Consider the following 12,510-nt stretch of genomic DNA (forward strand, 5'->3'; position numbering starts at 1 on the left):
AAAAACAGAGCAGATGAACGGAGCTGCTAACACCAGCCAAGTGTTTGGAGTCAGAATGAGTCTCTAATAAAAAACCTGCGAGTTAATCTTCTGTATTCTTGTAGACTTCCATAGATACAAAACAATTCCTTGTGTGTATTCTAGGTGAGTGTGTGTGTGATTCAGTCACTGACCTGTCGTCAGCCATTAACTCAGCCTAAGCAGTGCTGATGCTGTTTTATAGGCAGTCACAGCTAAGCTGTGGAGTCACTGTACTCTTGGGCCATTATGTTGTAAAGAGCAGGTGATAAAGGGGAATGGGCTCAACGAGACTTCACTAGATAAACCCCATAATGTCCACACTAGCTGTGTGGAGACATGATAACAAACCAGACCTGTTGTACTGCAGGTCTGACGTGTTGGGTTCTACTGTAGACTCCTCATCTCCAAAGACAGAGATGTCCAGAGGTGTCTGTTCCAGCTTCAGAATGTGATTTCATCTTCAACACTCCACAATGACACAATCTTATCAGAGTGTCTAATGTAATACAAATGTACCAGTGTGACAGTGTTGTTGAAGCATGTTTACTATAATTACATAGACAGAAACAATGTACAGCAGCTGGATCGTTCACACCCACTCCCACTCGTGTCCAGGTCGTCAAACTCCATGAAAGAAAGCAGCACGCATCACACGACACAGAAAGTTTCATTGAGTACAAAACATGAAAAGAACATGTCAATGGAAAACCAAAAGCACATTTACATCGATTTACATGAGTTCAGTCCACCAGCGTGGTCGCACGAGAATCCTCACAGCTTCAAGCACTCTCTCTGAAACCAAATGACGATATGGTTTACCACGACACCCATCTAGTGGATGAGTCATAGACATGACAGAACATTACTGATCCTTTAACAGTATAAAGGACAAGTTAAAAATGTATATTTGAGTTGTATGTCAAATCAATTTGCCACATTTAGGTTTGTTCTCTTACATCAGATCACATGGTTTCCCCATCCTGTTAACCCACACTAGTCGAACATGTGAATGTAAAAAGTCCAGCTGCAGGATGTTGGGTGAAAAGGGAGAAGCGGTGAGACTGATGCGTTTCCTTTGAATCTTTTCAGAATATTTTGACAGCATGTGAAATGCTGCTCACGTGTCCCGGTCCTGCTTCTGTGTTCACTGACTTAATGAAGGCACAGTTTAATGAGAAGAGCACAATGAGATTAGTTTGATGCACGCAGTTCACTAAAGGACTCTTTAAATCTTTAATTCCATAACTCTCAGGTGCTTCATCTTTTCAAACATTTCAATTATTAACTGCACCTGCATTCAGTGTCAAATTTACATAATGTGCTAGTTCAAACATTGTCTAAAAAGAAGAGGCAGAAATTTAGTTAAAAATTGTCTCTTCAAAAATGAACATAAAGGGGAAACTGACAGGCCATCCATGAACCCCAGACTCGACGCGTGGACCGGGTGCTGAATGAGAACTTATTCCAGACGGTCTTTTCTGCTTCCAATCCTGTCGCTCAGTCCGCTCAAACCGAGAGGCTGCATGTGATTGTATGCAGGCAAATCGTAGCACCAGGTTGTCAGCAGCACCTTCGCCTCCTCATGCCCGCTCCTTCCGTTTCAGTTTGGACGACTTCTTGACGGCGCCGTTCTTGTTGAGCAGCTTCAGCACTTTGTCCTTGTGATCGAGCACCTTCATCATGGTGTCTCTGGCCTCTGTCACCTGGTCCATCACCAGCTTACAGCGCTGCATGTTACCCTGGGGACCAATGCAGACATCATTAGGAAGTCATCGACTAATCTAATCCCACAACACGGCTTCAAAGATGATCTGGACTATTGAATGTGGAGAGAACAACATTTGTGATGTAATAGATGAAGCTAAGTTCAATGACAGTAAAGAAGAAGAAGAACTATACTTTATTAATCCCCACAAGGGGAAATTACCTTCAAAACCAGTGATGTAGTGTTATGCTACAGGACAGGTGATACTTTTTAGGAAAGTGACGGCAGCAATAACAGGACAAAAAGCACGAAGCGAAACAAAAATCTTCATCTGCTGGTGCTTTGCTCTACAATGATTGTGCATAATTGTGGTAGAGTTCACCTGGTAGAGTTCTTGTTCAACAGTTTCCTGTACTCATGTTAAAAGGAGCTCCACACTGAACATAGTATGTTCCTCTTTTGTTTTTAAGTAGTGCAGACAGGAAGAAGGTGGACTACTGCCACCCTCTGGTGGAGCTTCTGCATTACTATCAGGCTCCGGGGAAAAGAATCGATCACTTCAGACATTGAAGTGTTCAGTGTTATGAATAATAACCTTTATGAAGCTGCTGCTATGTTTTTCTATATATTCAGTCGGTCATAGGGAGCCTCTGACAGGCTGAACACAACCTCACTGGTCATGTCTGCCTTTCTGGTGATTTCTCCAAACAGCTCCTAACAGCAGCAAGTGCTATAAAATGCATTTACAGATCAAAACTAAAATCTAAACTGATGGGTCGAACTGTTTATAATATGGGAAGATGATATTTGTTCTACTTATGTTTGAAAAGTTACAGGACTTTTGCCAGTTAGTCCAACTGAGGAATCATGTCTTAAGAGGAGAGAGACAAGAGAATCTGGTTTGGGTCACTAACAAATGTTTAGAATACTGATTGATGGACTGTTTTGACTATATATTTGATTAGTACATACTGTAATTACACATATATTTTCAGGTGTTTGCCTGCAGTGTTTACCTGTATCAGCTCATTGATTCGGTGGAGGTCATCATCCGCTCCTGCTCTCTTCTTGGGGATCAGACCCTCTTGTAGGGTGGAGAGGCGGCTGTACACATCATGCTCCAAACTCGACTGCAGAGCAAGGCATAAATAAAACATGTTTAGAGACAAATAAAAAAATATAAGGAACTCGGCATAACAATGATTTTCTCTTCATGAAATTCTGATTGACTGACTGGACTGTGTAGAGTGTTCATTTACGAAACAAAAGCTGTCACATCCTGAACTACAAATGTTTTAAATTCAACCAATGCAACTGACTTAAATGGTTTTGTTACACAGAATAAAATATGAACAGGAGGACAAAACAGGACGAGCAGGGCCAACATGACGTCGCCACCAAGATAAATATCAGAGTTGTTCTTAGCAGTCAGATGACTCACCAGCTGCCGGAGCTGCGCGGCACACAGGTGGATTTTCCAGCCTTGTGCTCTGCATGCCACACCTCTCTGGTTGGCCATGTCCTGTAAGCTGCCCTTCTTCTCCTCTGCAAGGACAACAGAAGAAAAGACATTTGTTTTTCTGCATCCTACCAGGCGTGTCAGATGAATGTTACGCTCTGTGAGCTGGGAGCTACTGGCCTTTGACCCGGATATCGCTGTATCGCTGAAAGTGATGGTAGGCAGCTTTCCAGGGGTTCCGGTAGTGCCTCAGAAGTGTAACAGGTGGCCGAGGTCTGACTGGCACGTAGCGTACCCCTTCCTCATCTGGAGGGCAAACACAGATGCAGAGTGTGTGACAGCAGCAGGTGACATCACCGCTGTAAGAACGCACGCCGCTGCGTTACGTACCAACATATTCCCTCGGTGGAGATTCGCGTCTCTCGGTCCGGCCTGTGATGGACCTGCCTGGAGCCTTCTCCTCATCTGTGCTGTTGGTCTCCACCATCTCACTCTCCTCTGTGGAAATAATATGCTGCTGCTTGCGTGGCTTTTTCCTCGGGGAGGCCCCTGGGATCAGATCTCCTGTGGCAGGAGTGTTCAAGGTGGAGGCCTGGGTGGTGAGGTTTGAGGCTGTTGACAAGCTTGCGTTGGCATCTGAGAAAAAAGATGAACAGTGTTTACTTCTAGTTTATAAAATCTTTTGTCTTGTCCAGTTAGGGGTTGCCACAGTGTCATCCTTTTTCCATTTTAGATGAACACTCATATTTGTCTGGCAAAGATTTTTATGCTGGATGCCCTTCCTGCTGCAGCCTTGTGAATTTATCCGGGCTTGTGACCGGTCCACATTTAACAATGGCTTATGTCCCTGTGGGGTTGCAGACGCCGGGGATTGCACCCAGAGCAGCGTATATGTGAAGCATACGCTCTACCACTGAGCTACATCCCTGGCAAATGTATAGAAAATGTGTACAGTATTTTCCACAGTGTAAGGCGCATTGGACTATAAGGTGCACCTTCAATGAATGACAAATAGCATTTTTTTCATATATACGGCGTACTGGATTATAAGGCGCACTGTCGGTTATTGAGAAAATAATAGGCTTTTAGGTGCACCTTGTAGAGCAGAAAATACTGTATATAAACTAAATAAATGTGACTGAGGCTGACTCACCTGGCTGGGAGGTGTCCATGCTCTCCATCTCCTGCTTTATCTTTAAATCTGGGCAGGTGGAGCTGGGAGCACAGGCTCCAGTGCTGCTGGCGGCAGGCTGAGTGGGGGACGCCACAGTGTTGGCCATTGAAGCAGGGACAGGTGGGGTCACAGCCATGGCTGCCGGCAGGGCGGACAGAACACTGGAGGGCTGGGAGGGAGGAACGGGTCCCGGCGTGGCGAGCAAGGTGGGAATGGCTTGGGCAAGATGCTGGGTGCCTGAGGACACGGCTTGCTGCTCTCCTCCCTGGGTGGGCAGCGCTTCCACTGTGGCCATGACAGGCGGGGCCACAGCCATGTGCACCTCCGCTTTGGGTTTCACACTGAAAAGAATCAAGAGTGTCAGGTTACAAACTTAAACCTAAGGAAAAACGACAGGGTGTGAGGAGAGCGTAATGGCGAGGGCTTCACCCTGCAGGTCGGGGAGAACCTGCTCCTCTCACGCCACTCTCTATCCTGCCACCACCGGGTTCACTGGGTTGGGTGGGGATCAGGTTCTTACGAACGCAACTGAAACACAGTAACAGGCCGGACTTGTTTAAATGGAAATATGTGGTAATCACCCCAAACATGAACTGGAGAATGTAATGCTGATAATCAGCCCTCGATAAAGTAAACATGTGACCCTGAAAGCAGAGTTAAAAGCTTCCAGAGACTCACAAATATTCAAAAATGCATTTTAACTGAATTCAAAAGACAACTGAGCTCTTGCTAGAATCTGCCTCCCATTTCAGCCAAGGAAAGACTTTCTTAGCATCTAATTTATTCACATTCATTTAATATACTGCTGATCCAATCACACAAAGACGTCTGACCGAAACGAAACAGGAAGCTGGAAGTAGTAAGAAAGGTTTGGCCGACGTATATAAGAGTATTTCATCTCATGAGCTGCTGTTATGCTCACCCTTCATTTGCAGGCTTCTTGCGGAGGATGCTGGGTCTCGGGGAGGACACCAGGTTGGGAGCTCCTCCTACTCCTCCCTGGGTGTGTGCCTGCACCATAGTGGCTACAGGTTGGGTGGTGCTGAATGTGCTGCTGATGGGACTAGCTACAAAACCATCAGCCAAAACAACACCTGGACAAAAAGAAAGCCAGCATCAGAGCTCACGACACTCTATAACTAAACAGTTACAGGGGGAAACGGTTGCCGTGTAAACATCCAGCTGGTGTTTACCAGGTTTTGCATCAGATGGCGGCTGTTGCTGCTGCTGCTGAGTGACTATTGGAGTCTGCTGTATTCCTTGCGTGGTGATTGGTGCAGACGTGTGCAGACTCTGCACTCCTATTGGAGCGGGCTGGATTCCCTGCGCAGTGATTGGTGCTGGCTGGATCCCTTGGGTGCTGATTTGCGCAGACGGGAGACCAATCCTGTCCACCGCCATCAGTTGCATGTGGTTTAGATGGACAGTGGTTGCCACGCCGACTCCAGCTTGGGTGGGCAAAGCTGAACTCGGAGCTTGAGGAGTCACTAATTAAAATAGGAAAAGGTTCAAACGATGGGTATACAGTTGAGGCTGCCAATAAAACCGTGCTGTTAGCAGTGCTTACCTGGGTATTGGCGGATGGTTGATACCGAGCTGCTGATGGGGGTGTAGGTGTGTGTCAGAGGATATGATGAGGAGTAGGCTGGCAGGAAATATTGGAACTGTACCGGAACAGAGGGCCTAAAGAAACAACAATCAACACATTTTATTTCCTGTATTAACAACCCTCAGCAAAGACCGCAAACAGAACTATTTCCTGTTCGCCACAAGAAAAGGATTTTATAATTATTCCCATGCATTCACTACATCTCTCACACAGACGACATAATTACAACATAGTCTCACCGTTCTGCATTCCTGCACTGTCAGATTGCAGGTCAGTGGGTAGAACTCATAATTATAACTTTTCATTTGAAGTCATCATATTAATGTGACAAACAACCTCAGAGACGTTAGAGTGACATGAGTATTCATGTTTCTGGTTACCAACACAGGAAATTAACAAAACTGCCTAATGCGTTGGCTTTATTATAGAGTACACATGTATGTATAATTAATAGCACCACAGATAGAATGTAGGCAGGAGGAAGCAGAGACATGACGATGGTTTCTGTGGTAGGAAAACAATAATGATGGCTGCTGTCAATATATCAATGTTATTATTGACAATATTAACACTGATGAACGGGTCGTCATGCAGATAAGTTAATTGTTAAAATAAGCCTTACAAAGAGAACACCAAAGTCCTTAAGGTTTTAATCTGTCCTTCCAACTGTTTTTTTATTGGTATAACTGCACCAACATTTTCATTCTCACCTGTTGTCACTTCTAGCTTCCATGGTGACTGGGTTGGGAGAGGACCGATGGCCCGGGATGGGGATGAGGTTGGTTCTCTCTCCAGGGTAGTCGGGCTGCACCCGGGATGAAGAGTGGGCGATGGGCTGAGGGACCACTTTGGCTGTGAAGAACAACGACATGTCAGGGCGTTCTGAAGTGCACTGTGTTACTACAAACACCGCCCGCTTGTGAAGCACACAGCAGAGTTCAGGCCAAACATAAACTCACCAACAGGGATGGTAGAGGTGGTCACTGCTGTAGCATGAGAGGAGTGTGACGCCATCGTCATGGTGACAATAGTGTTGCTTGTCATCTGGGTGTGTGGAACAGTGCCTAAGAAAACAGGATAATCAACATTTTTAGTGGAATAATTAACACTTTAACTATTAATCATATCCAGTATTTTCTGCACTATAAGGCGCACTGGATTATAAGGCGCATCTTTAATGAATTGTTCATTTTATAATTTGTTTCATATAAAAGGCGCACTGAATTATAAGGCGCACTGTAAGTTTATGAGAAAATTATAGGCTTTTAGGTGTGCCTTATAGTGCGGAAAATACTGTAGTCAAACAATTATGAATAGCTTTAGATGTTAATAAGCATAAAGTTTATACCTATTGCGGTGGTTGCGGGCACAGTGTTAGTGGCAACAATTGGTGCCACAGTTGCTGCAGCGACTGGTGTCACAGGACTAAAGATGGGTTTCTGTGGGGAACAAGACAGATTATTTCAGTCGCTGTCTTACAGGACTCTTCACTGCAGCACCAGGCAGCCTTGAAGAAGCGGTGACCTGTGTCATAGTGTGTGGTGCCTGAGGCTTCTGAGCGCCGATCGCTGGATGAGATGGCAGCGTGATCCGCGTGGCCGTGTCCCGGGACGTCTGAGATCTCTGAATGCTCACTGTGGCTGGAGGGGGGTGAATCGTCAGCCCCGGGCGCCTGAAAAGAAATATTACTGCATCAGAACATTTAAGACCACAAGCTGTTAAAATAGATTTTTGTATAGAAATGGTTTCCGTTGTCACATCTATTACTGAGTCCAGCAACATCTGTGCTTAGGCACATGTCTAGATTAGTGGACTTCTACTCACCCGTGTGCCACCTCTGGAGAGTGTGTGACTGTCGGGCTAATAACTGGGGACTGAGTTCTGCTGGCTGAAATGGGAGCCACCACAGTTGGATGTACAGCTGTGGACGTTGTGACAGCAGGGCGAGACTGTGGATGGACAGGGATGAAGTTACACAGTTTCTAAGTAGAACGTCAACATTTCTTCAGATGACACTACATCAGAGCACCTGGATCGTCTGGTGGATAATATGCTGCACTGTGGGTTGTCCTGGACCTGCACTCGCTCCTGTAGCTGGTCGGAGAACAGTCTTAGAGCTGGACATGACTGCAGCCGCAGCAGCCCCTGCAAGGCAAAGCAGACTGGTCTAAAGGAAAGCACTGCTACAAATACTGGTGATGTTTTAAGGAACGATCATAAAGCAGGCTGGATTCACGATTCTGGATGCCTGATGTTTGAATACCTCGAGGTAAATGAGATGTGAAATTCTGGGGTGGTACTGCAGGAGTCCCTATCTGCAGGGCGGGGGCACTACCCCTAATGATCTGAATATTGGCTGGCATCAGGTGGTGCAAGTTGCTGGAGTGACCCTAAAACAAGTCGACAGTAGCCCAGGTGAGTAACGACAATGACACGACTGCATACAGTTACAGCCAATGCAGCGATGCACTCACCTGCTGACCGCTGATGGTTGCCACGGGAATAGATGGGGTTGTAGTACTGCTCTCTATTGTGACAGTAATGTGGCCGGGCACCTTGGGGGGTATGGGGATATGAGTCTGGTTGGAAGATGGTGCTGGGGCAATAAGACGACTCGGCATGGGTGACTTCAGGACAGCCTTCAAAGACAAAAATACATGGAATTTGATTTACACCTTTGATTTTCCCCTTGAATTTCACTTCAAGGGGAAAAAATCTACTGAAACCATCAAATGAAAACATGAAAAATAAATGACACAGCACAACATACAGGATTCCACAATGTGCTGTATAGTTATAAAAGTTATATAGCGCTGTCACAAGTATAGCATTTGAGCTGATGATTAACCTTCATGTAAATACAATACCATTCTGAGTGCATAGTCAGAGTCCAGGTGCTGAACTGACCAACCTGCAGACCCATCTCCTCACCCATTGGAAATATTTAACACATTATGAACCATAAAACATGACAGAGACCCTGAACTTTCGAATACCTACATCAGGCCAGACATCATTCTAGGATACTGAGTAAATCCTCAAGTTTATCTCACCCCCAACACATATTTGGAATCCCACTGCAGTTATACCAATACACCGTATGAAGGAGAAAAGACATCTGTGATAGGTTTTCTTGCTGCAAATGTGACTTAATCACCTCCTGTGGAGTCTGAGGAATTCCTTTAAGATTAAAAGCTAAGTTGGCAAAAGCAGTTCTGTGATTTTTGGTTTTGCCACTAGATGATCAATGATGTTCACATCAACAAGCTCATCAAAATGTTAAAACGCCTTAAGAGATAAACATTCACCAACACCGACATGATTAACAACCAGCTCAGATTTAAATTGTGGAACATGACAATAGAGACAGAAGTGTGTGATCTGTTTTTCTCCAGCTATTTTCATAAGAATGAGAAGTGGTCAGATCACACTCAACCAGATTTCAGTCAATGGATGAATATTTATGCACTGGTCCTATCAACTCTAAGTTACAGACACATTGTAATGTAACCATTTTAATGTGATGATTATGCAAAATAATTGCTGTTTGCTTAAATAATCATGACAAGACTATTAGCCCAAACAGATTAATCCTAAATTACACTTTAAGATTAAACATGCCCAATTGTCTGGACTATTTATCTTCTCAAAATTCTGAGAACAGATTTTGGCCAGGGGCCCCTTGTCACCCTGGACTCACACAAGCAATAAATCTGGTTGAGTTGGATCAAACTTGCAGAGTTCGACCCACTGAGTGAACAGTCAGTGACACTTCAGATCACACTTAACCAGATTGCAGTCAATGAATATTCATGCATAGGTTCTATAAACTCCAACAGTTACAGACACAAACATCACCTTCATCTGTCCCTCGGTGAGGACTGCAGGCTGGCCCTGTGGGAGGTGGACAGAGGCAGCGGGTACAGTTACAGGCGTGCCTGGCTGGATGGGCACCGTTTGTGGAGCCGCTTGTGTCTGGCCGTGTGTCTGCACTTGTGGGTACGGTCTGACCACCATCGTCTCCTGCTTGTCATCCCTAAAGGCCAGAGTGGGCCCGCCCCCGGCTGGTGGGTGCTCCTGCTGCCCGTGTTCAGCATCTCTGCTGCTGTCCACATCTACAGCACCTAAGAAAGAGGTCTGATTAATGACTTACAGGTGTCTCCCTTAACTTAAAGAAAGAATCCTCTGACCAGTTACCAGATGCACTTGACGGCTGAGTGACAGACACCAGGGTTCCAGCAGCAGAGATCTGAGGCGCTCCCCCGCTGGAAGCAGGCATCCCGTGTCGGGGGAATTGCTGGGAACTCATTTCAGCTATTTATCACCTGAAGTGCTGTCACGACTCCACATTAATAACAGAAAAACGGCATTATTAATGTTTATTAAGATTCAAGACAGTTTATAATCGTATTTGCAATGTTACACATGCGCAACGACTACAAAAGTGTGTGGATTTAACCCTTGATGGAGGGACATAAATAGGCTAATACATGATGACTGTCAAGAGGCAACTCGATCGCTGACCTTACTGCTGAGCGACTATTGTCGTTAGGAACCGAGGATGTCAGAAATATTTCTGTTCTCGAAAACAAGACGATAGCATTCGGTTGGACCTTTGTTTGACGTTAACTTGTAGGGTTAGGAACACAGCAAAACTGTTCGACAACTGAATCCTTACAAATATGAAATACGTGCAAGTGGTAACGAAACCGATTTTAAGACTGTCTATTTAAAGTCGACTACATGCATGCGATAAAGCTCACTGTGTTCAGATCTTTCTGTTCGGTATTCTAAAACTAAAAAGCTACCTTGTTAGCCTGCTATTTAGCTAACTTAGCAGACGGCTAACGTTTGAATCTCTATCCCTGCTGCCATCTACATTTCATGCTAAAGCCTGAACTTTGGTACGAGAGCAACAAGGTAAAACTCGGACACGACACAAAACCCTGTATCGACGTGTTCGCATTATTTACCGTTATTCCGGAGTTACTAGGCAGTGCTCGTTTTGTAGATACAAATTTTTTCCATTCGTCTTTCCTTTTTTCCAATATCTAAGCCGGAAGACCGCTTAGCATAAACTGGAACCCCCCAGTTTCCATCAGCCAATCGGAGAAAGGAGTCCGAGTCTGATGACAAATCAGAGCACTGGAAATTTTTAGACCAGCCCAGCCTGACAAAGGGAGGGGTTACTATCGAGGGACCGCTTCAAGCTGCAACGCGTCACGTGGTCATTTGGTCGACGGAAGCAACCGAGCTAGCGCGTGAGCTAATATGCTACTAGATAGGCGATTGTCATTGTGCTGGGCGTCAACATATGTTGGGTTTTTCATAAAATATAGGAAAGACGTTCATTATTCGCTTGAATCAAATATCAATACTGCTATCAAACAGATGTTAAAATATTCAGTTTCAAGCAAAACGCTTAAGATTTAGAGATATATTTTTGTCGTTGCTTAAACTGAACTGTTAAGTAAACATAAGCCATCTGTAACTTTGTTCTTAAATGGAGTTTAAAGCGTATCAGTCAAAACCACTGTTTCCCAGTCAAGTGAGCGGTAAGAGAATCAGTCTTTAAGGCGTACATACAGTAGGTATCATCGAGGCAGCTTCGTTTTTGCTACCAATACCGTTTAGTGGGTTTTAGTATTTTCACATTTGTGTGTGTGTGTGTGTGTGTGTGTGTGTAAACGAGTTAAACTTTGATAGGGTACTACAGTATTCTAAAGCTTCCAGCTCACTACACTCGTCAGTGAATGCTGATGATAGACATGAGACCTCACGGTGTTTGTGGTCCCTCCAGAGTCTCCCGCTGAATAAACTAGTGAGCTGATTGGTTAATGCAAATGTACTAACACGTGACCTCGGAGTGGATGCTGTAATATTATTATGAAACCCTAGGTGGCAGTATCCGACCACAGAAATGATCCGTGACGCTTGTCTCGACGATTACAATACTGTATCATTACTGATTATCATTGTTGTTGTTTAACGAAGAACTAGCTGTTATTACGTTAGGAAGGAGGTTATCTTTGCAATTGTTTTACTTTTTAAATTGTGTTTATTGTTTTTAAGCCCGTAAAGCACTTTTTGTTGCATTTTGTATGAAAAGTGCTTTATAACTCAAGTTCATTTGATTTTATAATAATCACTGTTTTTGCATTTTGTTGTTGTCTACGTTTTTAATTATATTATTGTTATTTTTGTTATTTAGCTAAGTACACGATAATTCGTTCGCAGATCCTTTCACGAAAGACATTTTGACAACTGACTAAGGGAACACACAGGTGGAAATAATAAAAGTAATGATGCATGACTTCCATTTTATTGCTTCTGTGTCAGCGTCCTGGTGTTACGTGTGCTGGCTCATTGTCGTGTTGTCTTAGTGTACTAAATTTTTTGAAAATAAATTGCTGTGAACACTATTAGGACCATCTGTGCTCTGATCGCTAAGGTGATGAAATGGCTTTTTATAAAGTCTGTTTCCACTTTATGAATATTTGGGGTGTTTCTCTGGGAGCGGTGTGTTCACTTATAAAGGCTGC

General features: G+C 44.4%; 1 protein-coding gene across 3 annotated transcripts; it reads right to left on the reverse strand.

The window, feature by feature from the left end:
• Positions 1-556: 556 nt before the first annotated feature.
• sap130a (Sin3A-associated protein a) lies at positions 557-11,044 on the reverse strand. 3 transcript variants are annotated; one of them, XM_068320216.1, is made up of 21 exons: positions 10,942-11,044; positions 10,166-10,310; positions 9,827-10,092; positions 8,443-8,607; positions 8,232-8,358; positions 7,998-8,113; positions 7,793-7,917; positions 7,493-7,640; positions 7,317-7,407; positions 6,928-7,032; positions 6,679-6,820; positions 5,927-6,042; positions 5,553-5,846; positions 5,282-5,453; positions 4,789-4,887; positions 4,339-4,700; positions 3,576-3,821; positions 3,366-3,491; positions 3,168-3,271; positions 2,743-2,856; positions 557-1,760 (listed from the first exon to the last, which is right to left on the reverse strand). In XM_068320216.1, the coding sequence occupies exons 2-21, from the start codon at positions 10,275-10,277 to the stop codon at positions 1,602-1,604; spliced, it is 3,189 nt and encodes a 1,062-aa protein (XP_068176317.1). In that variant the 5' UTR covers positions 10,278-10,310; positions 10,942-11,044; the 3' UTR covers positions 557-1,601. The 3 variants fall into 3 exon arrangements, with proteins under 3 accessions (XP_068176317.1, XP_068176319.1, XP_068176318.1); XM_068320218.1 differs by lacking the exon at positions 4,789-4,887; XM_068320217.1 differs by having other exon boundaries at positions 10,166-11,003.
• Between the last annotated feature and the right edge of the window lie 1,466 nt (positions 11,045-12,510).

Source organism: Antennarius striatus, chromosome 7, assembly GCF_040054535.1.
Source record: "Antennarius striatus isolate MH-2024 chromosome 7, ASM4005453v1, whole genome shotgun sequence".
Taxonomy (NCBI): domain Eukaryota; kingdom Metazoa; phylum Chordata; class Actinopteri; order Lophiiformes; family Antennariidae; genus Antennarius; species Antennarius striatus.